This window comes from Fulmarus glacialis, unplaced genomic scaffold, assembly GCF_000690835.1.
Source record: "Fulmarus glacialis isolate BGI_N327 unplaced genomic scaffold, ASM69083v1 scaffold2070, whole genome shotgun sequence".
NCBI classification, from domain to species: domain Eukaryota; kingdom Metazoa; phylum Chordata; class Aves; order Procellariiformes; family Procellariidae; genus Fulmarus; species Fulmarus glacialis.
In genome coordinates, this window is record NW_009185611.1 from 25,157 (window position 1) to 49,488 (window position 24,332).

The window sequence follows — 24,332 nt, forward strand, 5'->3', positions numbered from 1 at the left end:
CCACAGAGGTTTAAAAAAATGATATCATGGAAACTTAAAGGATCCTATTACATTTGCTACTGAGAGCTATTTTGCCATTAGTTATTTCCCCAAAAGTGTTTTATGAGTTTACCAAGACTTTTTATCAATGAGATGAACCATTCAAAACGGCAAACCCATAATCTTGGATTTCGAAAATATATACTCACCAAAACCCTTTAGCTCAAATTTTCCTTTCACAGTATGTTAATGTTATCCTAAATACAGCAAGATGAAGATAAAGTAAAAGGAATAACAAAACTCTGTTTGACCTTGCTAAATGTAATCAGGCTGTTATACTTTTGGTAGAGAAGCAGCAATAAAATGAAAGTTCATATCCTGCTTTTTTCAGTGAGACATCTCATTGTCCTAATATACAAAACAGAAAGCCAAATTTATTTTTTCTCTCGGTTCTACAATATCCATTTTGAAAGCTTCTTTCTTCTCCTAATGCAGATATAAAAGCCAATTGACTTTAGGGCATCTTTAGGACAGATGAATCAGACCATCAGATTGCCTGTTTTTTTGCAGATGCCCTACAAAATCTAAGAGTGTATCTATACGGCTGCAGAAAAGTAAACTAGGGAGCTAGCTTGAGCACTGAACTTCTAATCATACGCATTACTTAATAGCTCATGCCCTGACTCCAATCTAGACTGTTCAAACTTGTCTTCAACACAAAGTTGCAAAAAGGGCAGATAACCATTATCAGTATGGGCACAAGCCAAGCTGTGCTACTTGGTGTTAGAGATATCACAAGAGATCCTTGGTACACAGGATGAATGTTTACCAGGTTTTATTGATGATTCCAGAAGTTCTCTGCCACCTTATGTCCCGATGCTTTTTGGCACTTTCAGCAGTATTTCAATAATGTGCAGACTGACTTTCACATTTATGTTCCAGAAGGAGAACAAAAGATAAAACTGTTCATCGGTTTTCTTATATGGGTACTAATAAATCCTACACACAAGATTCTGATCTAAAATGGATTTCTGGCTTAGTACTGTTGCTGGCAGTTTACCAACCACTTCAGCTTATTATGACAGTAAATGTCAAACATTTCAACACCACTGTAAAATAATACAAACTGATTTTACGTGACAGAACACTAACCTTCCTTCCACTTGTCTAAGAGCCGTCCTCATTTTCTCTTCATACTGCTTATACTTTTCTGTACTAACATATACATGAACTACAGATCCATCTTTCCAGAAGGTATGTACAAACTTCTCACAATATTTTGCATGAATTACCTTCCTCTTTGTCTCCTACAGCCAAGAAAAACACGTTTCATGTTCCAAAACACATTATTTTGCAGTGCCTTTAGTATTTGGCGAACAAACTTCAAAGGTACATACTTGTTGCACATGAACAGGTGCAGAAATAGACATGGGATAGGGTGGTCACAGAATTTGCTCCTAGCAAAAGTCAGTAGAAACTGTTTTTATTCTTGTAGCTAGCAAGTTATCAAACAGTGTAATGGTAGAGCTTGAGAAAAACAAATAGAAGACAAATGAATCCAAATTTGTTTAAGGACCTGCAAACACTGGAGCAGCTGAGACCAATACTTCTTCTAAGGAAAAATAAAGATGACAAGCAATCTTTGCCCTACCCCACATAAATACACAGAAAAACAAGGCATTGCTTAAGCCATCCCTAATTCTACCTTGCAGATTATATGTGGACCAGGAAGAAGTCCTTGAAACAGTCATTTTCAAATACCCCTTTGAAACAATCTTATTTATGACCATCTTTGTCCCTTTCCACTACTAAGCTGGATTTAACAAAAACTAGATAACAACGGACCATACACTTTATCATAAATTCTGCTATCAGTCAAGTTTTCAAGTTTTAAAGGAAAAATCAATCAACTCACAGGACATGAGGGAAAATTAACAATACTCACAGCATCAGTTTGTGAAGATTCATCCTCTGGTTTAGTTTTTATGTCAACAATCCCATCTGCATGGCGAAAAGTACAATCAGCAAGTGCATCGTACAGTGTGAGCTTCTGAGCTTTCAAGCCATACTTCTGCAACCACTTCTCAGAAGACAAATATTTGTCAGATGTATGCTTTTGTAATGGATGATCAGCTTTTGTTGCTAATAAAGAAAATAAAACAAACAAAACCTCCTGTATAACATTGATAAAGTTGGATAAGGTATTTTCAAAAACAGGCTATGATGCTGCGGTCAAAATTTTCAAATGTGTTCTGCTTCACTGACACCTTTGGAATGAGAGGATATTTCTGACTGATTTTTAATATTCTCTACTTTGATTGTGGGGTTTTTTTTTTTCTCATTGGGCATATCTTTGCAACAAATTCTTTTGTAAATGGAACAAACTCATCAGAAGACAGAGAGCAAAGAAGATAAATAGCTACAGGATCAACATATAAAGGAAATATTATTTAAGGTACGAAGGCTGACTTAACCTTCATACTGTTTGAATTACAAAATGCCAGACAATTCCTGTATAAGATGTCTAACTTCAAGGAGAAGTTCTCTGCATTTGAGAAAATGAAACAACAAAAGATATAATTGAAAATACAGTTGAGAACATCGGCTAACATTGCCATGGGTCTTTTTCAGAGAAGGCCATTTAAAATAAAAGGCAAACTACAATATCTTTGGAAGAAATTTTACTGTGTTTCTCTGCAATATTGCCTTTTTATAGGCTGAATGTTGCACCATGTATCCCAAGTTACAAATCACTTGTGTCCCATCTTGACATTTTCTCTAGTTCTACACCCTCCTTTTAGCATTTTGAATTGATACTGAAAGAAACAGGATATTTTTTGTCTGATCTGATATGACTCTTCTCATGTTTACCCTTTTATGCCATATTGTCTTAGAAATTTTCTAAGGACCATCTTAAGGTTGGGCACCGCACATCTCTGGATACTAGTAATAGGATACAGGGCTCTACACTCACTCATCACTAGCTCAATAAAGCACACCTAAACTAAATGACCCACCAGTGGGTCTCATAGCAGGGTGAATTTTTTTTGTCACACTTTAATTTCAGTGGACCTAGGTGGTATAAATGTCTACTCTGTTTAGATGCAGCTACAGTGACAACAGTATTGAGATCCTGAGCCTGTAAACAAACCAATGGGGACATCTACTGCCTCAACACACACAGAGATCAGCCAGCATCAGGGCAGGTGCAGGGTCAGAGCCTGTTCATGTGGAAACATTTGCTTTCTGATTGCTTGTGGTCCTTAGAATAGCCAGTGTGGCAAGCGTCACAAATGAACTCACATAATTTTAAAAAGAAAACTGTTTGTTTTCTTTCTTCCACATGTTTTATGTAAAAAATCATGTCTCAGGTCAGGTAACTAGGGCATTATCTGGAGAGTCAGCAGAAAATTTGTCTCTTTTTCTCTGTTTCTTCTCCTGAAGAACATTGCAATCTTCAGAACAAACTACATTTTGCAGCAGAGCATTTTAAAGAGATCAGAAAAGCAAAACCAGGAAGAAATGCAGGCAAACAGAAAGGCTGCAGTTACTTGGATCAATGGACAACAGTCAAATAATGCTGAAGAACTGACAAAATAAATCACACTGTAATTTCATCTCTTTTAATTTATTTATGAAGTGATTATGTATGAAAACAAACACTAAAAGAATATTAAAGCTGCGTAGTCAGGAGCATATAAATAAACACTGAAATTAGGGCTGCCCTTGCAGCTTTATTGTGGTCTTTTTGTTCATATGCATTACGGTATAGCCATTTAACTTCATATGGGAAGTCCTGCTAATTCAGAAGATGCTATTATCAGTATAAAAACTGTATTACGCCTTCACAGAAGAATAAACTCAAGCTTAAGTCCTGCAGAGTTATGTTATTGACATATGTTCAAACCCAGTGCAGGCAGAGAAAGTTCCCAGCTTCAGATATTCACCATCACGCTACAACACACCGCTGAGAGTTCAGGTGACTGACCAACTGCCTGTACAAAGTGTTCCTCAGCAGGTGATCGGGAAAAGGGCATCTGGCCCCAGCCTCCATCTAGCCAAAGCAAAAGCAATTGCACTGCAAAACCAATACTGGAGCTACACAAATTCACTGATGAATGACTTGTGCTAACTCAACCTGAATCTTGTATCAACTTATGCAAAAAATATCACCAGACACCATGTAAGTATTTTAAAACCAGGGACTAATGCAGAATATAGGCACTGACAACCACAGCTATGATCCTGAAAATCCACCCCCTGAGTTGCAGTCCAACACTGAAGCTGCCTAGACTCTACAGATTCCTAAGTTTTCAGTATTTAAGTCTTGTCAGTGTGATCATTCTGCTCCAGAGCATGCCCAAAGCACCTCCACCTTAGCAGGGCTGAATAGCTTCTCACCATCCTCTGTTTAAGCCTTCCAGAGATTCAGAAACCAGCTATGCTTCTGCCTTCAAGAGGGCTCAATCCAATCAATATGCACAAAACAACAAATGGATCATGTTCTAGGCCAAACATAATGGTGGGAACTGTTAGTTTAATGAACAAATGTGGGTGTTTCTCTGTGTTTCTTAACACCAGAGTTGTCAGAGCACTCATCCAGAATCAGTTTCAGTCCTCTACCTTTGCGTAAGAGAATTCAAACCCACACTTCTTCCCTTTTAGGGCAATGAACTAGCTACCAGGTTGGAAGCTATCCTAAGAAGACCGTGATGACAGAGAGATGAGGTACTTCCCCAGCACTGTGTAGAATAAAGTTAAAGATTTACTGGCGCAGGCACAGAGGGAGAGACCACAAAAAATAAATTTCAATATCTTGAAATCTAAGCAATTTCTAAACCTAGTTACTGGTGAACTAAAAATGGTGTGTTTCAGCCTGAGCTCTTCACGTTCAGCAAGTTTAAGCAGTAGAAAACAGAGAGTTGTAATGGAAAGTTTTAAGTAACCCTAAGTTAGATGCCAAGTATAGGTGCTACCTGTATATAGACATTTCTGAGAAAATCATCCCCAAATTGACATGTAATCAAAACTGTTCACAAATAAAATATTGATCATGAACACAATGGTAACTCTGTTGAAAGAAACATAAATGATACCATCTTGAGAAGCAGGCTGGTCAGATTCTGATAAAATTTTCTGAACTTGTCTCACTGTATTCCTGGCTTCCTCCAACTCCTTCCAGATCAAAAAGACATCTTCACGGACACCAGCTACTGCAAAAGAAATCATAAAAAGAACTTGACATTTTGAGATAATTTCTGCTTTTTATAACTCCTCAATAACCACAAAGTCATTGGGTTCATCTAGATGTTGCCATATAACCTTGTTTTCTTGAGGTCCCATTGCAGTGACAAGTCCTGTTCTTTGACAGACTTCAAAAAAGGGCTCAAAGCTGGCACCAGGACATGAGAGGTGCTTAGCCTGGTGGAAATAACGTCCGGAGTTGGCCACAGATTGTTCCCACAACGGAAGCAAATCTTTTTAACGCTCTCAGATAATAATAAGGAAACTCCACAAAGAAATTCACCTGTTGTCCCCTGGACTTCATTGCAAAAGCTGGCTTCAAATATTAGACCCAACTTTGAAACTTTAAAGAGAAGGTATTTTCAACTCTTTCAATTCCCTTACAGTACATAAATACCTTTATTTAAAATTAAATCTTCTTTTCCTGAAGAGTATTTGATGAAATTTTGCTAAGATAAGTTTATTTTCATCCTAACAATTCTCAACAGTCATAAATAAATGCTTAAAAAAAAAAAATGTTTTACTATCAGGCTACATTCTCAAAAAATTGGAAAAATCCAAAGCTGGAGTTGATACAAGGTTTTCTTAATCTCAATACATAAGTTTGCCTTGATTAAAAAAATAAAAATATGTATTCATTTAGTACTGTAAAATTATTAAAATTGAGGCACCATGTATGCCTAAGCACTATGAACACTACTAAAAAATGTGTTAAACCATGTGAGTCTCAGAGTTTAAATTGCAATATAGGACAATACAGAAAAACTGTGTGTAGTGTTACAGCAAAAATATAAAAGAAACTGAATCATGAGTTATCAGCCACAAATGCAAACTACAACCTATTGCAGATTACAACCTATTACTGAATTGCACATAAAGATGCTGAACAAGGCAAACTGTATCTTACCATCTAGTGGTTCAGTTAATATACAGTGGTGGCTCACTGTATAAAAGATAAGACATGCAAACTTGTCTACTAAAGTAGGCTATCAGTAAACAAACAAACCTGATCATTTTGTTCTTTGATAAACTTCCCTGAAATAATAATATGAACATTTTACAAAATAACAACTTTAATTGTGAAATGGTTTTAGTTTCCAAGAAATATTTTGAAATGTGTTATTGTACACTGCCATCTCCTGGGACCTTCCTGCATTTCAAAAACATCTGTTTCAGCCATTAGGACAAAGATCAACATTTCCTAAATCACAAAAAGCTTTAGTAAAGCAGATCATTCCACAACATAAAACACAAAAGGGAGAAAAAACCTCAGTCTGTTACCATTACCTTTTAAGTTCAAGAAAAGTATTCTGTTCAAATACTTCAGAAAGAAGTCAACTTTTCTTTTATAAACAATCCCTCCCCAGAAATGCAAAATATACAAAATCTGAGCATTGACAAAATTCCAGCAAGCAGGGAGCTAGAGATTTTCTGATGAGTAGTCAGCCATTGAATATACACACACACACCTGCTGTCACAATTAAAACCACAAAACACATGCATTCACACCACACATGCACATATTTCTAAGTTTAAGACTGTTGAGAATGCAATTCCAGTGGAGCTGTCTCCAACTAAATCTGGATATCCTCCAGATACTGGGATCCAGATTTAATTTTATGAATGTTTTAAATGTTATGTTTGAAAATATTGAAAGAAGTATGCACATTTCAACCACCTTTAAAACAATACTGATGATATCATTGGTGTTGCTTCATTTCCCCTTAAATTGATGCTATGGACTCATCAGATTTACAGGATTATTGTTACTGTCCCCAGTAAGATATGTGTATTGAATTGATATTACACAAGAAGGTATTCATTTATGCTGCAGCACAGCAAAGTAAAACTGTGTGCACTTTCAAAGCAAGTATGTTTGATGACACTTATTATAGAGGACAAATGCAGGCATCAACAACTGCACATTGTGAGGGTCAAGTTGCTTAGAAAACCTTTTAATCTGGCAACAGTTTTTCCTGGATTCAACTGGGAGAGCAGGTTGCAAGCAGTGACAACCGAAGCAACTTTCTCTCTCTACACAGGAGGCTCACCTCCACCTCCACCTCGGCCTCTTTTCCTCTCCAGCTAAGGAGGAGTGGGAAGGAAAATCTGTGCCTTTCAAAACTGAGCCCCCAAATTCAAAATATACATACACATACAATGCATAGTATCTTCCAGGTGTGATTCTCAACCTGTGGCCCATCCCTCATAATGCATCAGTGAAAAATGACCAAGAAAGCACAAACCTCTCTTCGGTTTAAATTCCCTGCGCTCACACCTCAACTGTGCCATTTTTGGGGGCCACCAACCAAAAAGCAGCTGAAAGTCACCCAACTGCTCCAGGCCCACGGGCTCTTGCATGCCTTCAGGCGTCCGTGTCCCAGGAAAGACCTTGTCTTAAAAAAATCGCTTTATCCCCAGAGGGAAAGGGCCCTCCCTGTCCTCCCCGCCATGAAGCATATCCCCCAGCCGCCCTACCTGGCGGTTTAACGGCCAGACCCCTGGGGACCCCCTGGTTCCAATTCAAAAACTGTCACACAGCAACGGCAAGAGGGCGGCCACCAGACACGCACAAGGGAATCGGCCTTAATGTACCGCTGCCTGTCCCTGGCTTGCACCAAGCACAGTCAGTTGGCTTCGGCTCTCGCCATGGCCATTGAGACCCTGCAGAGCACCTGACGCTGGGTAACGTTTCAGACGTGCCCTGCTCTCGGTTCAATGGTTCAACGGCATTTCTGCTCTGGAGGAAGGAGGCCCTGAAAAAGAGGAAGAGGATGGGGAAGGGTGCGGGGAGAGCCTGTGGCGAGGGGCAGAAGCATTTTGCTGACACCAGCGAATTAAGAAGCAAGATGGTAGGTCTAAGCGAAAAACAAACACACTTGCACATGTACACGGAAACTCATAACCGCCCTCATTTCCATTTCCCAGTTATTTAGCACTGTCAGGCAATCTTAAAAGAAGAAGCTTTTCCACACCTATCTCCCAGCAGACAAACTCATCCAGTTTGACAAGTCACTGTAACCCATTTGATTTCATACTCAAGATACAAAACCTGCTGAGAAAAAAAGACCATACAAAAAAAAGCAGCCTGCAAAATCTACAATATCTTTGAAACACCAAGCAAATACCAATGCAAAAGCAACTCATGGAAAACAGAAGCATTTCTTACTTCTCTGATTATTTGACTTGGACCGTGGAAGCAAGAAAATCCAAATATAATGAAATAAGATCTATTTTAAACTTCATTTGCCTGCAAGGCAAGATATTCATTTTTTCACTGCTGGTCCCTTCCTCAGCCTCTACGTGGCAGCAGAACATAGCAATATTCCCTCAAGCGTTGATTTTAAAAATCCCCACTTAGAGGGGAATGAATGGAGGTACAAAGGAGAACAGGAGGGGAGTACGCAGCTTTACCTGCGTACCTGCCAGGTCAAGCAGCACTGGAACTCACTACAGCCCGATCCTGCCCCTTTCCCACTGGGCAAATGGACAAAGCAAATGAACTTTGTATTCCATGTGGTATCATAGAGCAGCTATCTGCATCACTCTCTACACATTAGCAAAGAGATTTGCCAGGCCAAGGTTAGGCTGCTAAGACTAGACAAAGCACATGCAAGGAAAAAGCAGAGGCAATGATCATTGCTACAGTGTGTAGGCAAAGTAGCTATTCTTAAGCCATTATCCCGGCTCTCCAAAGGGAGGGTTCGGTCTCTCCCATGTTTGTGTACATAAACAGTGCAGAGTTCATTGACTTCAATGTCATAGAGGACGCTGGCACTCTTATGCTTCCCATTTTACACACAGCAATCTGAAATTTTCCCTGTGACCATCAGGTAAATGTGGAAAATCAAGCACACCTAAGAATACAGCCTTACACTGTTCACAAGGAGGTCAGACACATCCTTCTTTGGATTTGTCACATCAGTCAAATCCTGATTTCAGTCCATTTACATTTTCGTTACACATACCAGCTCATCTATTCCACCACACAGAAAAACACTGCGCAGAGATTTACTGTTGTTACTATTTTAGCCAGCGAGGACCCACTATTAATTTCAGGATCTAATTCAAAATGCCATTGCTTTTCAAGAGCTATTTAGCACTTATCTCCCTGTCACTCCAAGCAGATGACACAACTGTGCCCCTTTTTGGCAAGCTTCCACCATCTCTTGCCCTCTATGTCTTCAAGTTCCAACTTAAACTTCACCTCCCTTCCTCTTATAATTTTAACTACGTAACAGGATTGCTTAATTCTGCAGCTTTTTGCAGATGAAAAAGCTACACAAAGAATGTAGGCAGAAGTAATAACAGGAAAATCAGTGTTGGATGAGGAAATACCACCGCATTGGTGAAATTAGGTTTTATGTAAAAGCATTTCTCTGCTTTAAGTAAATCTGAGTCTGCCAACATAAGGACCTTAATTTTTTACTGGCTTACACCTGTTTTGATCTCAAGCACTCACTCAAAATGAGTATTTAAAAAAAATTCAAATTCGGCAGTTTCTCACGCTTGCTTTCTAAATGACTGCTCAAGATGCAAAACAGGGGAGAATAGAGCTCTTATCTGAAGTTTTAAATAGTTCACTTCCGACTTGTTTTGGTTAAGCAGATGAAAAAGAGAGAACATGATGATATCCTGTATTTGCAAAATGCTGTTATTCAGTGGATACCCAGAAAACTATCAGATGTCCTTAAAATAGCTTTTCCAGTCCATAAAACATAATGATGAGTTTCAGTTTCCAGCTGTTGCGTTTGTGGTGCAAAAAGAAACCTAATCAAAATATGCCTGTGCCTCCCCTTATTTTCAAGAAACACCACATTTGGAAGATTAAATCTCTGGTTCATTCTCTATTTATTTCCTTGTATAGTTTATGCCACACATCCAAGAACCAGTTTCAGAGCCCATTAGTGAGTAATCGACACTTTCTTATTGCCTTCTACACCCTTGAAGGAGTCTCTGAAACAAGAGACATCAGACACAGACCAGAATAATGTCTCCAATGTGTTTTCTTTTCTGAAAGAACTTTAGATTCTGCATACAACTGAAACGCTCCGATTGGCTGCCAGTGATGTCACGACTGTGCTTATAATACCCAGTAAATGCAGAAAGCTAATTGTGTTCCTTTTTAATGTGTAAATTGTACTCCATAATAGCAATAAGACACAACAGACAATGAACTTCAAGGGGATTACTGCCCTTTTGAGTGATTAAAGCTATTCAGCTTTCAGCTTTAGAAACAGTGGTGAGGAAGTAATTTCAGTCATACAGGAGCTCTAGGCCCATCTATTGAAACAGGCTGACTGCCTGGGGGAAGAGGAAGCCAGCTACCCCCACGCACACCCCCAAATGGGGTCCAGCAAGGACCTTGTAGCAGACTGAAGGCGATCATTATACTGCTCTGAATTAGTACAAAATGAGAGATAGGGTTTTGAAGCATACTCTGCTGTTGGTTTCTAAACCCCGCATGGGTGAGGCTTGAGTGTCCCTTCACAAAGCAAAAAGACAGGTGACAGCTCACTCTCTTATTTCTGGACCCCCACTATGGTTCTCTTGTACTGTTATAACAACGGTCCTAGTGAACGATAGGTTAGGACACAAGGAACTAGACTACAATGCAGGAAATATGGGCCAGTTAGTCCAAGACTAACAAACGACTTTAGGTGAGTCACTAAATCCACCTTATGCCATACATTCCCTAGCAGTAAGAGGAGGATAACACCATTCTACCTTTGGGGCAACACTAATGCCCCCAGCGTAATGGGGATGTGAGCCACTAGAATAAAGAGGTCTTATGCCTCCTGATATTTAAAAGAAATTTTTTAATTTCGTCCTACTGATAAAGATATCAGACTTGACATACACAGCCTCACTTCACACCACAAGCTGGTCTCCTCCCAACCTGGCTGAAACCCCAGTCCAGTCCCACTGAACAGTAAGGCTGACTTACCCAGAGGAAGTAGCACTGTGACTAATAAGAAACACACTGAGAGCTTTCTGTCCAGCTCCACCCCCCAGTAAAACTGTTTCTTTCTGTTATTTGTTTCCTCCTATTTTTTTTTTCACCAATTTCCACCCCCCCTTTGCATCTTCTTCTCTACGGTTATTTTACTGTGCTTGTTGCCTGTCTTTATGACAAATTCAGATCTTGAGAGAAGAAAGTCAACCTCATGTGGATTTAATCCCCTTATATTACATATGAACTTGCCCTGTATTGATGTGGCTGTTGTATCAGATGGTCTTCCACACTATTCCTCTTCCTTTCTGCCATTTCTCTGTACATTTCCACAAGGTCACTGGCATAAGCACACCAGTACTATTCTTCATCTGCCTAAATAAATGTTGTTGTTCCCCCTTTTTTCACTTCTCTTTCATTCTCACACATACATCCTCTACTCTCTTCACTTCTCTCTTTTCCTCTCCCTCTCCTTCGCACCCACAGAATTTCCATTTGACCAGTCCTGTCCTCACCCCACTCATGCCTACAGAAGGCTTCTTTTGATTTTACACTTAGCAACTTCCTATATTACATTTCTATTCTGAAATCTCACTGAGAAAACCAGTATCATCTTGTTTTTTATATTGCCTACCTAGTGGCATTCGCCCTTTCACTTTTCTGGAATTCAGGGCAATTAGACCTTTTCCATCCTCTTCACATTTTAGTGCAGGTCCAGTAGCATCTCTGTAGTCATTCTTCTCAGCAAAAGCATGGAATCTGTAATACAAAATGAGTTTTCACCAGTATGTAAACTACATAAATACTTTCCTAATTTTAATGAGATGTACGTCACACATGCAAGATTATAGTGGTGTACAACTTCGGAATTATTTGCTCATCTATTCAAGATATCTAAACCTTCAACTACAACAACACTATGAATATTACCAAACCTTTTGTATACATTTATGTACATTCTGAAGTCTTCTCATGAAGAACATCCTTTCATTTTGGTATCTTTTACTCTGAGGCACCTTCCTTTTCAATCTCCTGGAAATCTATTTTTAATTAATCTTTTAACATGCTGAGCAAGCATGTCATTTGAGATCTCTTAGATGACACTAACACCTTTTTATCAGATTATTCTCCCAGATGAAAGCCCAACAGGAATATTTATTTCATTATCAACATACAAATCAGGAAGTCAAGCAGACTTCATTTACCCTCACTGTCAAAACAGAAAAGCTCTCAGAGCAGGAAAAAGATGCATTCCTAAAACAGAACTACACTAGCAACAGGCTCAAGCCATGAAAAGCCCATGAACTTGGCCATTCCTATGGGAAAGCTGACTTAAACTTACAGACAGTTATTGGGCAAATACTGACCAGCAAGATATTAATTGGCCCAATAAGTCTCTACACCAAAGCCAGACTCATGTAAAAAGAAGATAGTGAGAATCATATCAAACAAAACAATTCCTCTTAGCTCCCTGCCACAACCCTTCTTGCTTCTCTCTACCATACAAGAAACATTCACTTTCCTTTTATAAAGGACGTAAAAACACTGCCAAAAGAAAATGAAGGATGGTGACTGGCAATGTACCTGGTATCATGGAGGTACCATGGTTCTAAATGACCACAACCATTTTAGACGCACATCAGACCAGAGCAAACATAACACTTTCCCACAGTCTCGTTTTTTGGCAGATGCTCCATCTCTTAAAAGCTACTTCTAAACACAGATGGCTATAAAAGAGCTAAGCAGCTGCCATCTTACCAATTGCTCTGCTGTCATTTGGGAGATTTCTACTGTTGGAGGACTTCCCACTCTTGCACAAACAACAGTGAAACAGAAGGAGCTAGCAGCCATTTCACAGCTCTGTAACTGTACAGTGACTTCTGTTAAGCAGACAAACACCTACTGACTCCTACTGCCCTCCTGCTGTTCAGCATGAGTTTGGTATTGAGGGGTTTTGTGTTTGTTTGTTTGTTTTCCTTATTTTGATATCAGAATCAAGATTAAAGTTTTATTACCCCTTTCTACCGAAGGCTGATTGTCACCACACGGCTGATTCCCAGGATAAAGTAGCCAACAAGCCATGTGGAATATATGTATGTTTCCACCAACCATACCAAATAGATGCTAGAGAGCATGGTACAGAATTGCATTTCCACACAACCAGGCCTGGTGGATAACACCACATCAATTTTCTGTTGTTTCAGGAACTGCCCATTTAGGACAGGCATTACCTTTTCAGTACATGTCTGTATGGCACTTGATCTAACAAAACTCTAGATTCTTTGCTGGTGCCTGTGGATATTACCAGAATACAAAGCAATACAATAAAAACTTGTTTCAGTTTATGTTGTGGCCCTTTCCCTTGAACAATTTTTCAGACTTCAAAAGAGGAGCAGATAACAGACGATTTAGGATATAAAAAAGGAATGGCCTTTCTGCAAGCCAGTAAGCGCGTATGTGGAGAGAAGCTGGTCTGTTTGAGTAGGCCCTGCATTTTAGTCATGTCTCTTAGACGATTTCCCCAGTTTCCCCAGATCACTTACTAAACTGCTTTGACTCATTCTCCTCATGAGTAAAATGGATTATATTCAGATATCTTCAAATACCATTCCTAGCATACTGAAATCATTACTGTGCTTCTTCTTCGTCATACCTGCCAGAAGCCAAGCAGCTCAACTCTTTCAGAAAAATAATAGTTTCATCTTCCCTAGCATTGAAAGATACAGTGTTGACTGGACAGGGCCCATCAGAAACCTTCTCAAGGAGTAGCTGCTTTGTGTCCACTGGAACATCACCCACAGCAAAGTAATAAACAGCTTCAACCTGTCATTAAACAGAAAAAAAAATGGGAATTGGAAGACCCAGTCCTTGGACAACGCCTTGTTCCTATTCCTTTTGCTGAAGAGGCTCCTGACCTGGGGGATTGCATGCATATTGTACAACCACTTTTCCCTGTGTTCCTTCAGATTCACATCTTCTCCCCCTCCCTCCTAAGACTGCCAATAATTCATAAACTTGATATTCAATAAGGATTATCAATTTTCACACTTCCTCCAAAGGATTTACTGCCTGCCTCTGCAACTTTTAAAATGCTGACATTTCTTGGGCATAGCTGATGCAGAACCAACTCCTCAGAAGAAAATAAGCAAAATTGCTAACCACAGACAATTCACTCTACTTAACTACAAACCCAGCAATATCATACCACAAAGGAAATGTTCCTTACAGATTAGTGGGGAAAGGTTAAAATCTTTCCATTTAGTCCTTCATATTTTGAAAACTATAATCTATGCAGCCATCTAAACAAGCAAACAAACTTCATACAAGAACAGGAAAGAGAACAACATGAACAGTTCCTCATAGTCTTTACCTTGGTGGGGAGGTGTATTTTGGATGAGTAACCCACACGTTGTGGAGTGGCACCTGTACAGAATCGCAGGTTAAACACTGCAGATGCATCTGTGGCAGGTAGAGCTCAAAGGATTGCAACCTTACAGCAGAGTGATCTTGAGCTTGAGACTGACAGGTCATGAGGAAAGGAAATCTAGGGAGTCACCACACATGGGAGGAAAAGCTCAGCTAAAGGAATGACAGAAAGAGCCAAGTCTAGGGAAAAAAAGAGCTATTGTTTTGGAGCAACCTCTGTTGATGAAGCCAGTTCTGAGGAATGAGTCATTTACCACTATTCAGTGAGTATGCAGCTTTTGCCTAGGACTGAATGGGGTCTCCCTCAGCCTGCAGTACAGTGAAGCTTGCACTCAAGTGAACTGTCAGTTATGAATGATAACGACTGTATTTAGGCGTAATTGAAGTTTGTTTTATGTTGAGCATCTGCCACAACTGACTCCCCTAGATTACCCATTAGCCCACCAATATCCAGAAAAAAATACTAGATATCTCACTGTTGAATGGATTTTAATTTCTGCTTATTCGTATACAGACACAACAGATCCAACAAGCCTTTTTTTTCATCCAGACAATACTGAAACCATATACAGGAAATCAGTAATATACTGCAAATTGAAAACGTTAATAAAATTTATGATGGAGGCATTTAAAAAAGCAGTCATAAAAAATCTCACTGTTGCACATTTTGTTCCTCACCCAGTTCATTTTCAATATCAGTTTCCAAACATCAAGGTTCATCTGGATGAGAATTCACCAGCACAGGGAACCAGAAGGAAACTCAAGACAAATTTACCTTCTCCTTCAAACAATGTCTCAGAATGAGATTTATAAAGGAGTTAGGATTGGATCTGTGCACAGGGATGGATCTTAATGGCAGTGAAAACCAATGATTCTAGTCCACACACAGTAGGCCCAATTTTCCATTAAATTTGGGTGCTAGGGAACTGAAACAATATTCATTGTAAGCAAATTTCATAAAATATCTCTTTAACAATGCAAGTTTTAAGTGACTAGCTCAAATGATGGCATATATGTTTTACGTCTTATGACTCTACTATAATGAATAAAGTAATATGGTACTTTTAGAAACAGACAGAATTTAATTGCAGCAATACCTGTGCACGCTTTGTCTTGGAAGAAACTCTAGCTATAACCTGGCTGATGAAAAAGGATTTGCATATCCCTACCATGAGTTAATGCTTAAATCAATCTCTGTACTTACTATTTTGGATTTTAAATATAATTTTTCATGAGCACTTTGAATACATAATAAAAATAAAAATGGTTTCCCTGTCTTTGATAATGTTGATACTAGCAATTTTCTCATAAACTTGAAGTCCCGAAAAACATATATGGCAAAGAAAGTGGAAGGGAAGATGTCTTCTCTTCCCCTTAATGACTGAATATGTTATTTATTCTGTGTACCCCAGAAAAGAAAATAAACAAGTTTCTGCGTTCAAAAAACAGTACATTTACATAAACAGGCCATCAGTAAACATAGTACGTAGCTGCACTTGGGGAAAAAAAAACTTTCCAAATGCCGTCATGAATATTTATCTTTGCAATATTCATCAGGGCAAAATCACAGTAGCTAGTCTGCCACTGAATATTCTTGGATTTACTTGAGGCTTCTGAAAAGATGTATGAGCTTACCGCCTCATCACTCATGGCTTCCAGCAGGGCTTCAGCAGAGCTGGTATGGCTGGCAGCTGTCATATGGTCCAGCTTCCAGAGCCACGTAACAGCAGACTTTACAGTATGCTCAGACACAGGAGTAGATTTCTGTTGCCACTTCATAAGATCCTGAGCAGCCCTGAAAAATACATTAACTATAAATCAGAAGTAGTAAGAATAATGCCTGCAGAGCAAAAGAGTGGAGCTCTGCTGTTGTTACTATTCTTTTATATTCTTAAGTAATAATTACAATAAACCACAGATACTAAATCTAAACTTGCAATAAAAGAAGTAGAGGAAAAATAAAACCCTTACAAAAATACTGTGATTTTTATAAGAATTTTTTTTGAGACAACAGTTTCCAAAGTAGGGTCAAGAGAGCTAAAGTACTTTAAAAACAGTTCCTAATTCATATCTCCCCTTAACACAAAAACATAATCAGGTTTTTAAAATATGTGTATGAAGAGAAACTCTGGCTTCCACAGGTCTCTTTCCACAACTTGCTGCATGACCTTTTTGTCAGACCATTTTAACTGACATGCTTTTTTTGTAGTGGGGCTGATCTTTATATACCCATCAAAATAAAATTTGTGATGCTAAGCTTTTTGGTATTTTAATTGATCAAAGGTCTTAGTCTAATGGCAGTACAGAAGTACAAAGTATATGAACATGTATGCCTGTGCATTTGTACATAAAAAGACAGAAAGCAAATAAAAAAATAACTGGTTCCAGTATCAGTGACATTCCATCAAGCACTATTTCGAAGAGTTTCCTGCAAATCTAAAAGACAAGTATGTTTTCCAAGATTCTTTTGAAGTAATAATTTATATGCTATATTGTCCATTGTCTCCCTCCTGTGCAAACAAACAAATCAATGAACACAATTATTGTTCCTCAATTTTGACTTGGCTTTGCAGATCATTTTTAAAGAAAATCCTTTATGTGCTTCTCAGAAGCTATGGACGTTATCTTGTACTTTTCAAATCTCAGTTGTATCACAAGCTAGAGAATTAAGATAGGGCACCAGAATCAAATCTGCAGGACAAAACTTGGGTAAAACAACTTTAAGAATCACCGTGTAGTTGCAAGTTATCATTGTGGAACCAATCTCAAAATTATATGACCTAATTTGTGCATCGTTTTTTTCATAGCGACAAAATTCATCTATCCAAACCCAAGCTTACACATTCAAACCTTTATGCATATATGAGAATTTGTGCAGAGATACATAAATTTGAATAGCTGCTTCTATTCTTCTATTTGTAACTAAACCCAAATTCATTTACTCATGTTAGGGAACAAGCACTTGTCTTTTGTTATGGAAATCTAGTATTGTTTCCTAGTTCTGCTACGCATTTCTGTGACCATGGAAATCTATAGAAATACAAATTACTATGCCTGTGCCTATGGCACTTGGGGCAGTATACATTAGCTGTAAGGCAGAAACCTGTAATGTCTAAAGACACAAGAATGCCTAGGCAGTCAGATGGGACCTCACTGTTTCACTCTGTAATACTTAGATGCCTGAAGAGCATGACTGCTATTGTAAAGTCCCCCTTATCTTTCTGTTTTTCTGTGCTACATTTGTAGAAGGCATATATCAGTATTTGGGTTCTGTTAGTCTTTATCTGTTCTTCAGGGTAACAATGGCCTTCTGTTAAATGGAAGTAGCAAGCTCAGCATGACTGTGAGTGAAACTTGGTGGAAAATCTATAGATACTACCATGATATGAATCAGGACAATTTCCACTACAGAAAGCATATTATCCAAACACATGTCTATATGATATGAGATTCCTTTTTATTCTCCATCAATGGGCAGACATGGACTTCTTTGTTTAGCCTGGAGAAGAGAAGGCTCCAGGGAGACCTTATTGTGGCCTTTCAATACTTAAAGGGGGCTTATAAGAAAGATGGGGACAGACTTTTTAGCAGGGCCTGTTGTGACAGGACAAGGGGGAATGGTTTTAAACTAAAGCAGGGTAGACCCAGACTAGATATAAGGAAGAAATTCTTTACGATGAGGGTGGTGAAACACTGGAAGAGGTTGCCCGGAGAGATGCCCCATCCCTAGAAACATTCAAGGTCAGGCTGGATGGGGCTCTGAGCAACCTGATCTAGTTGAAGATGTCCCTGCTTATTGCAGAGGGGTTGGACTAGATGGCCTTTAACGGTCCCTTTGAACCCAAACCATTCTATGATTCTATGATTCTTTCTGCTTACCGAATGAGGTTGAATTTGGCAATTTGGGTCACCTGTTCCACAAGTACCATAGAAAGTGCATCCCGACATAGATCAAATTCAGTTGGAGCCGCAGTGCCAAAATCCAAAACAATGACAATGCACCGTTCTTGAATCACTCCAAATATCTGCCGGCTCTCACTGGTTAACCATTCCATTCGCTGCTTATATAGCTCAATAGCTCCCATTAGACAATCCACAAAATGAAGAATCAGTTCTTTTTTAGCTGTCAGCTTTATTTAAATAAGGAGAGAAAGAAATTGAACATCAAAACAAATAATACAAACGCAGCCTCAAGCTTAGCACAGCTGCAATAGCTGGTTTGCAAGTGCCAGATATGCCAGCCAAGGTAGCAGTGAAAACAACCCATTTTTCTTCCACTATTTCAAGAGCAAATACTTCACAAATGCATCTAAGCTGTAATAGAAAAGACACTGCATTTTGTCCTAATTGCTTTTCATAATCTTTTTATGCAAGCATGGGACAGTGCCAGTGGGTTGTCTGACTTGTCTGTCTCAAGACTGGAGCAATTAGAATGAGCTGAACACAGGCTATGGTATAGAAAGGGCTGCAGAGCAGATGGGTGAACAAACGAGGACACAGAAACTTTGTACCTTCTTAGACTAGAATTTTGACTGGCTCTTAAAATTTTGTACAGCCATACAAGGGAGAGTAAGGTTTGGTTCTGGGGCACTTCAATCTCCACTTTGTCTTTAGCATTTGAAAGGAAAATGTAAAATCTTTCCTGTTTGTACTATTATTTCACTAACAATGCCCAGTATTACAGCTTAACTATTTGTGTGTAGGTGCTTAGGCAAATTTAGTTCAAGCAACTGCAATCAACAACTAAAACTTGCCATACCATGACAGTAAAATAAGAAAAACCCAGATTCAGTATTAAAATGAAAAACATCAGACCCTCCGTATGAATATATGTATACACGTTCACCGCGCAAAATGATTTGTGCATTTAAAAATTCACCGCAGGTTCCAGTAAAGACATTCCCCCAATACCTCTGACCCATGTAAGCTAATTTACCAGCTACCTTCTACCTCCAACTACCTTCCCAGGACTAAGTATAAAACCTTGGAGATATACAAATATTTTTAAACAGGAACATTTCTCAGGGAGGAGATATTTTGTGTGTCAGTCTGCACACTTCTTCCTCTCATTTGTATTTTTCTCTGTTCTTTAATGTCAGCTAGGGCCCTGTAATGTGCCTCCCAGATACAGAGTCTCAGGCTGTCTGCCACAGGAATGTAGGCCTGGGAAGGAGCACTTAGAAAATTCAGTTTCCTCCCATGACACCCAGGCTCACACAAAGAAGTTTATTGCACTATACTGATCAAACTCCATCTCAAAGCAGTTTTCTTGCATCACCCCTTCACTTGTAGTGGCCAGTCCAGATTCCCATTTCTCTGAGGGCTGGAAAACTTCTGACTGTCCAGCCTAAATTTATGCATGGCAGTTCACACCCATTTATTCTTGGACTAGCATGCCTTTTAGCATAGAAAACTATAGCTTCTCCCTACCCCTGTAATTTGCCTTTCTGTAGGCATTCAAGGGCAATAATGCTACCCTTTGTCAGTCTTCTTCAGTCCTACATACGTCAACATCAACCAAGCCCTCTTATAAGATCAGCACTCCATTGCAGTTCACCCTACTAGCTCTTCCCAGTACCTGTTCTGGTTTGAATTGCTTCTTCTCAACCTGTGGCAACTGTACACAATATTGTACACAATATCCTAAATGAGATCTCACCAGACCTTAATGCTACCAGAAATGTCTTTCCTACTGCTCCCAGCATGTCCTAAGACATTATGTAGATATTTCATATGGAATTAATGGGAAAAAAAAGAGGGGAAAAGGCTCCCTGAAATGGTTCTTCTCCCATATTTAAGCCTTGTGCCTCAGAAGTGACTCTAGTTATCAGAAAAAATGACATGCCATTTGCTTTTGTAAAATCCTTTATGAATTAACTCTCTCCCCTCCTCGCTCACATGTGTATCTTTTCAATCAGAATCCATCCTCTCAACAATAGGGCCGCCAGCAGCTGTTGCTAAGACATTCCTTAGAACATGAGCCTGGGCAGAGATCCAGCTAGCTGTCTCTATAGAGTAGGCTGAGCCTTTTGTGACCCGCTGGCACTAAGCAAAGCAGCGCTTTGCATCAGCAATGACAGCACATTATGTCTTCTTATTTCAGCATGCCCATTTGTTTTATTGACTACGATTTTATTTTTTTTAACTCAGCTGAGCATCTTCTTTTTAAGTGTTCCCTCTTTCAAGACAGGGTAAATGTTGCTTAGAAACTGCAGTCTTGTCTGGAAAGATTTACTGCAATGCTGCACCAAGGCAAGAGCGTAAGACTTTGCAAGGAAAAAAAGATATCTAGCTTCTCTACCACTGATTGTTATCACTAACCATTTGACAAAACAGAAAAAAAATGATCAAAAGACAAAGTTCTCACAAAGAATATAATTATTTCATGCCATAGGGAGACATTTTAGTCACATCATTCTGCTACAGTGATAATAACGTCTAAGCTCACAGAGAACTTACCAGAAGTCAGTCACACTTACATTATACACGCTGCCATCTTGTGCTCTCTTGTATTGAAGAAACAGACCATCTGCATACCGAGAAGCCACAGGTTTCCTCAAGGTGGTCACATAATCTACAGTAAAGGTTACAAAAGATCAAGTTGCTAATCATAAGGATTACTTCAAACAGATATTTTTCAGGTTGATGTGCATACCATCCATGTGTGAGCCACAGGCATCTGTATTGAACTCTTGACGTTAAGAAACTTGAGAGAAATTCTAATTATGTTTTTGTTTTACAATTTTTCTGGCTATGTCTATGTTGGGGCCCTGAGGGCACCAACAGGCCTTGATTGCCCTAATCAGCCTCACCTGGGGTTTCCACTCACAGGGCGCTCAGGCCTGGGCACCCAGTCTTTGCTTCAGCTGTGTTGTAGGTCTACCTGTGTCAAGTTCTGCTAGCAGACCTCTCTACTGCATAGACCTCTGACATGTATATTACAGCCTTGTCTCCAGTTCTGTCTCCTGGATGTGGCTCTTAGACCTATGTTGTGGCCTCGTCTCCAGTCTTGTTTCTGGCTCCATCTCCTGCTGCTCCTGGCTGCACTCCCTGACTGGACCCTAGACATGGTTCATCACCTCACCCTGTCTGGGACTGTCTGTGGACACAGTTAGCAGCACCCTGCTCTGCCTGCGGTGCTTAGATGCTGCAGAACTGCATCTTGGTCAATAAGGGCACTGCCTGAGCTGCAGTCCCCTTTGGCTCCTGGCTCATTTCCCCCCCATGGAGCAGCCCTGCTCTTGCTGCTTTCTGCCAGTTTAGTCAGAAGTGGGGGAAAACCCCACATTTAATTATTTATAGGCCAAAAAGCTACATGGGACTTTAATAAATGAAAGGTTTAGGCAACTAAACTTCCGTATTATCCATTTACCTCACGACAGGACTTGCAAATATTTGTCCATCAAACAAAATACAAAATCTAGTACAGATAATGCTGTTCTCTTACACAACTAAATGGGTGCAGAAGTGGGTGCAACTAAGGAAACGGTTGCACTCTGCTCTTTCAGTAGCTAGAAATCTTCTACAGGATCTCCACTGATAGGAAAATATTAGGGGTGGGAATCTTTAACGTCACAAAGCAGCTATTCTGTATAGCATGCTGCCCTGCTAAGCTAGTACGTTCTGCTCCTAAAATTACACTGTAACAACATTAACCCTGCTTAACAGCTTCTTCTTCATCTACAGCACACAGAATTTCAGGATCCGCACTGTTGATCTTTGAATGCCCCCCGGACACAAGCCAGCCAAAATCTTAAATTATGCAACCTAGAACAATTGCAATACATTACAATTGTCGGGCGGCAAGCTCTTCAAAGAAAAGAGTATCTTACCATGCTCTGCAGAGCACTATTATGACAGTAATTAATAATTATTAGCAAACTTTTCCCCTCCAGCTGTCAGATAACTGCAAAGGAACATTTTTGTATAGCCTGACTTGACACGAAAAGCAGCCTCAATTCTAATCAAATTTAACTGCTTCCGTAAAGCCGGATCCCTGGAAATAATATACTATTCCCAAGTAGGTTGGCTAGCCCTGATGATCACGGATTATGGCACAGCATACATTATATTCGCCATCTAAAAATGGACAGAGATCTTATGGTGTGTTATCTACAGCTGAATTGGAGAGGATTTGAACTGGAGCCTTGGGTAAAGCAACAGTACTGTTGAGTAAGGAAAGCCCTTCTCACATCCTAAGTCCTTCTCACATCAAAAGGAGATGGAGTTCCTCAGTTCTCTGAACTGGCAGTGTCAGCAACTGTGGATACAGCTTCACTTTCTGCCATTATCATAAGATAAGAGACAACATGAAAATCTCCTCTGTGTACACTGGGGTGCAAAATGAGCTATGACTATTCAAAGTCGGGGTTTTTTTAATTATTCTATTATTGATTTGTCTTATACCTTTCCTGTGCTGGAATCCAATCTGTGACAAAATCTGGGATAGGGACAATTTGTTTCTTTTGAGCCCATGAAGTTGAAGCCATTTAGAAGATGAAATGAGGGGTTGTACATCCATGTCCCACTGACTGACTGCCAGTCTCCTTTCCTTCTCTTTTGACTTCTTCTTGTGGGCCTCGTGGGAATCTTTGGGATCTTGTCTGTGCTTTGAATCAAAGGCATCTGCTGTAAAGAGAAATGAGGGAAACACAACATTTATACTTTAACCAAACAATTCACTTGAATTGTCTCCTTTCTTTGCCTGTATTCTGTGGTACTCTGTACAAATATATCTCGCCTCTTGTTTTCTTTTGTTATACCGAACAATGTTCTTAATCTGGAAAGCTGCTCAGTCTACACATCTACTTGCTGTTATGTCTTTTTATTCATCCATATACATTTACCTTCCATTTATTAAAGAAAATGTCTCTTGTATGCTGAAATTCAAGCCCTGTAAGCTAAGTCCAGTTTGTCAAATGCTAATTCTTCCAGCTCCTAAGACATCTGTCCTAAACCTTGGGAATCAGAACTCGTAATAGGCATACAAGGATTGTCAGACCATCACTACATACACATTAGAAGCATTATGCAATAAACAAGGATTTCTTAACAATTGTATGTTGAACTCCTACCATAAGCAATAGCAGTACCAACAGCAGATCCTGACTTTATTGCAAGGCTGGTGAAACCCCCTCTCCTCAGTTCGTTTATCTCAAGTGTAAATGATGGTTCTGGCAGTATCTGCTCCAGGCTGTGATGGATCGTGTGCACGCACAGGAAATCATGGACATGAAGGTCCAGTTTCATTTTAAGTTCTACAGAACAACTAATGTATTTCAGCACTGGTGTATAGTTGGCTGGGCTAGCTCCATTTGAAACTGGCAGCAGAAACAGCCCAGAGCCTAGAGTGGTTGAGGCAGAAATGGAAGCAATGACTACAGTTATGCCTCTGTTCCTCAGCACAGAGGTTCTAGGAGGACTTTGGTATTTCCTGTTCATTCCCAAAATACTCTGCATGAGCTAAGCTGGGCTCTAGTTGATTAAATATCCTTGCTGTATCTAAGTTTATTTTCTGTGGACTTTTGATATTTCTGTCCATTTTCCCCAGCATCAACATTATCTGGACTATCCCAGTCCCCCATTGCCCATATACTATAAGCTGCCTGTAAATGTACTGTGTGGATCAAACCGGTCCAAAACACAAAGAAGGGTACTTCTATCTTTAATGACTAAAAAATAACCTTCAGTCTAGTATGGAATACATAGTCCGAGAGGAAGAAGTTAACG

At 39.5% G+C, this 24,332-nt stretch overlaps 1 protein-coding gene across 1 annotated transcript in view; it reads right to left on the reverse strand.

Annotated features, from left to right (window-relative positions):
- Positions 1–23,852, reverse strand: part of VWA3B (von Willebrand factor A domain containing 3B) — a gene marked incomplete at its 3' end in the record, with an annotated part of 47,146 nt that extends 23,294 nt beyond the window's left edge. The window contains 10 exon segments of the mRNA XM_009582407.1: positions 1,132–1,286; positions 1,925–2,121; positions 5,076–5,192; positions 11,812–11,936; positions 13,831–14,000; positions 16,239–16,398; positions 18,483–18,733; positions 21,083–21,177; positions 23,010–23,231; positions 23,678–23,852. Coding sequence (XP_009580702.1) covers positions 1,132–1,286; positions 1,925–2,121; positions 5,076–5,192; positions 11,812–11,936; positions 13,831–14,000; positions 16,239–16,398; positions 18,483–18,733; positions 21,083–21,177; positions 23,010–23,231; positions 23,678–23,852 — 1,667 coding nt within the window.
- Positions 23,853–24,332: the final 480 nt, after the last annotated feature.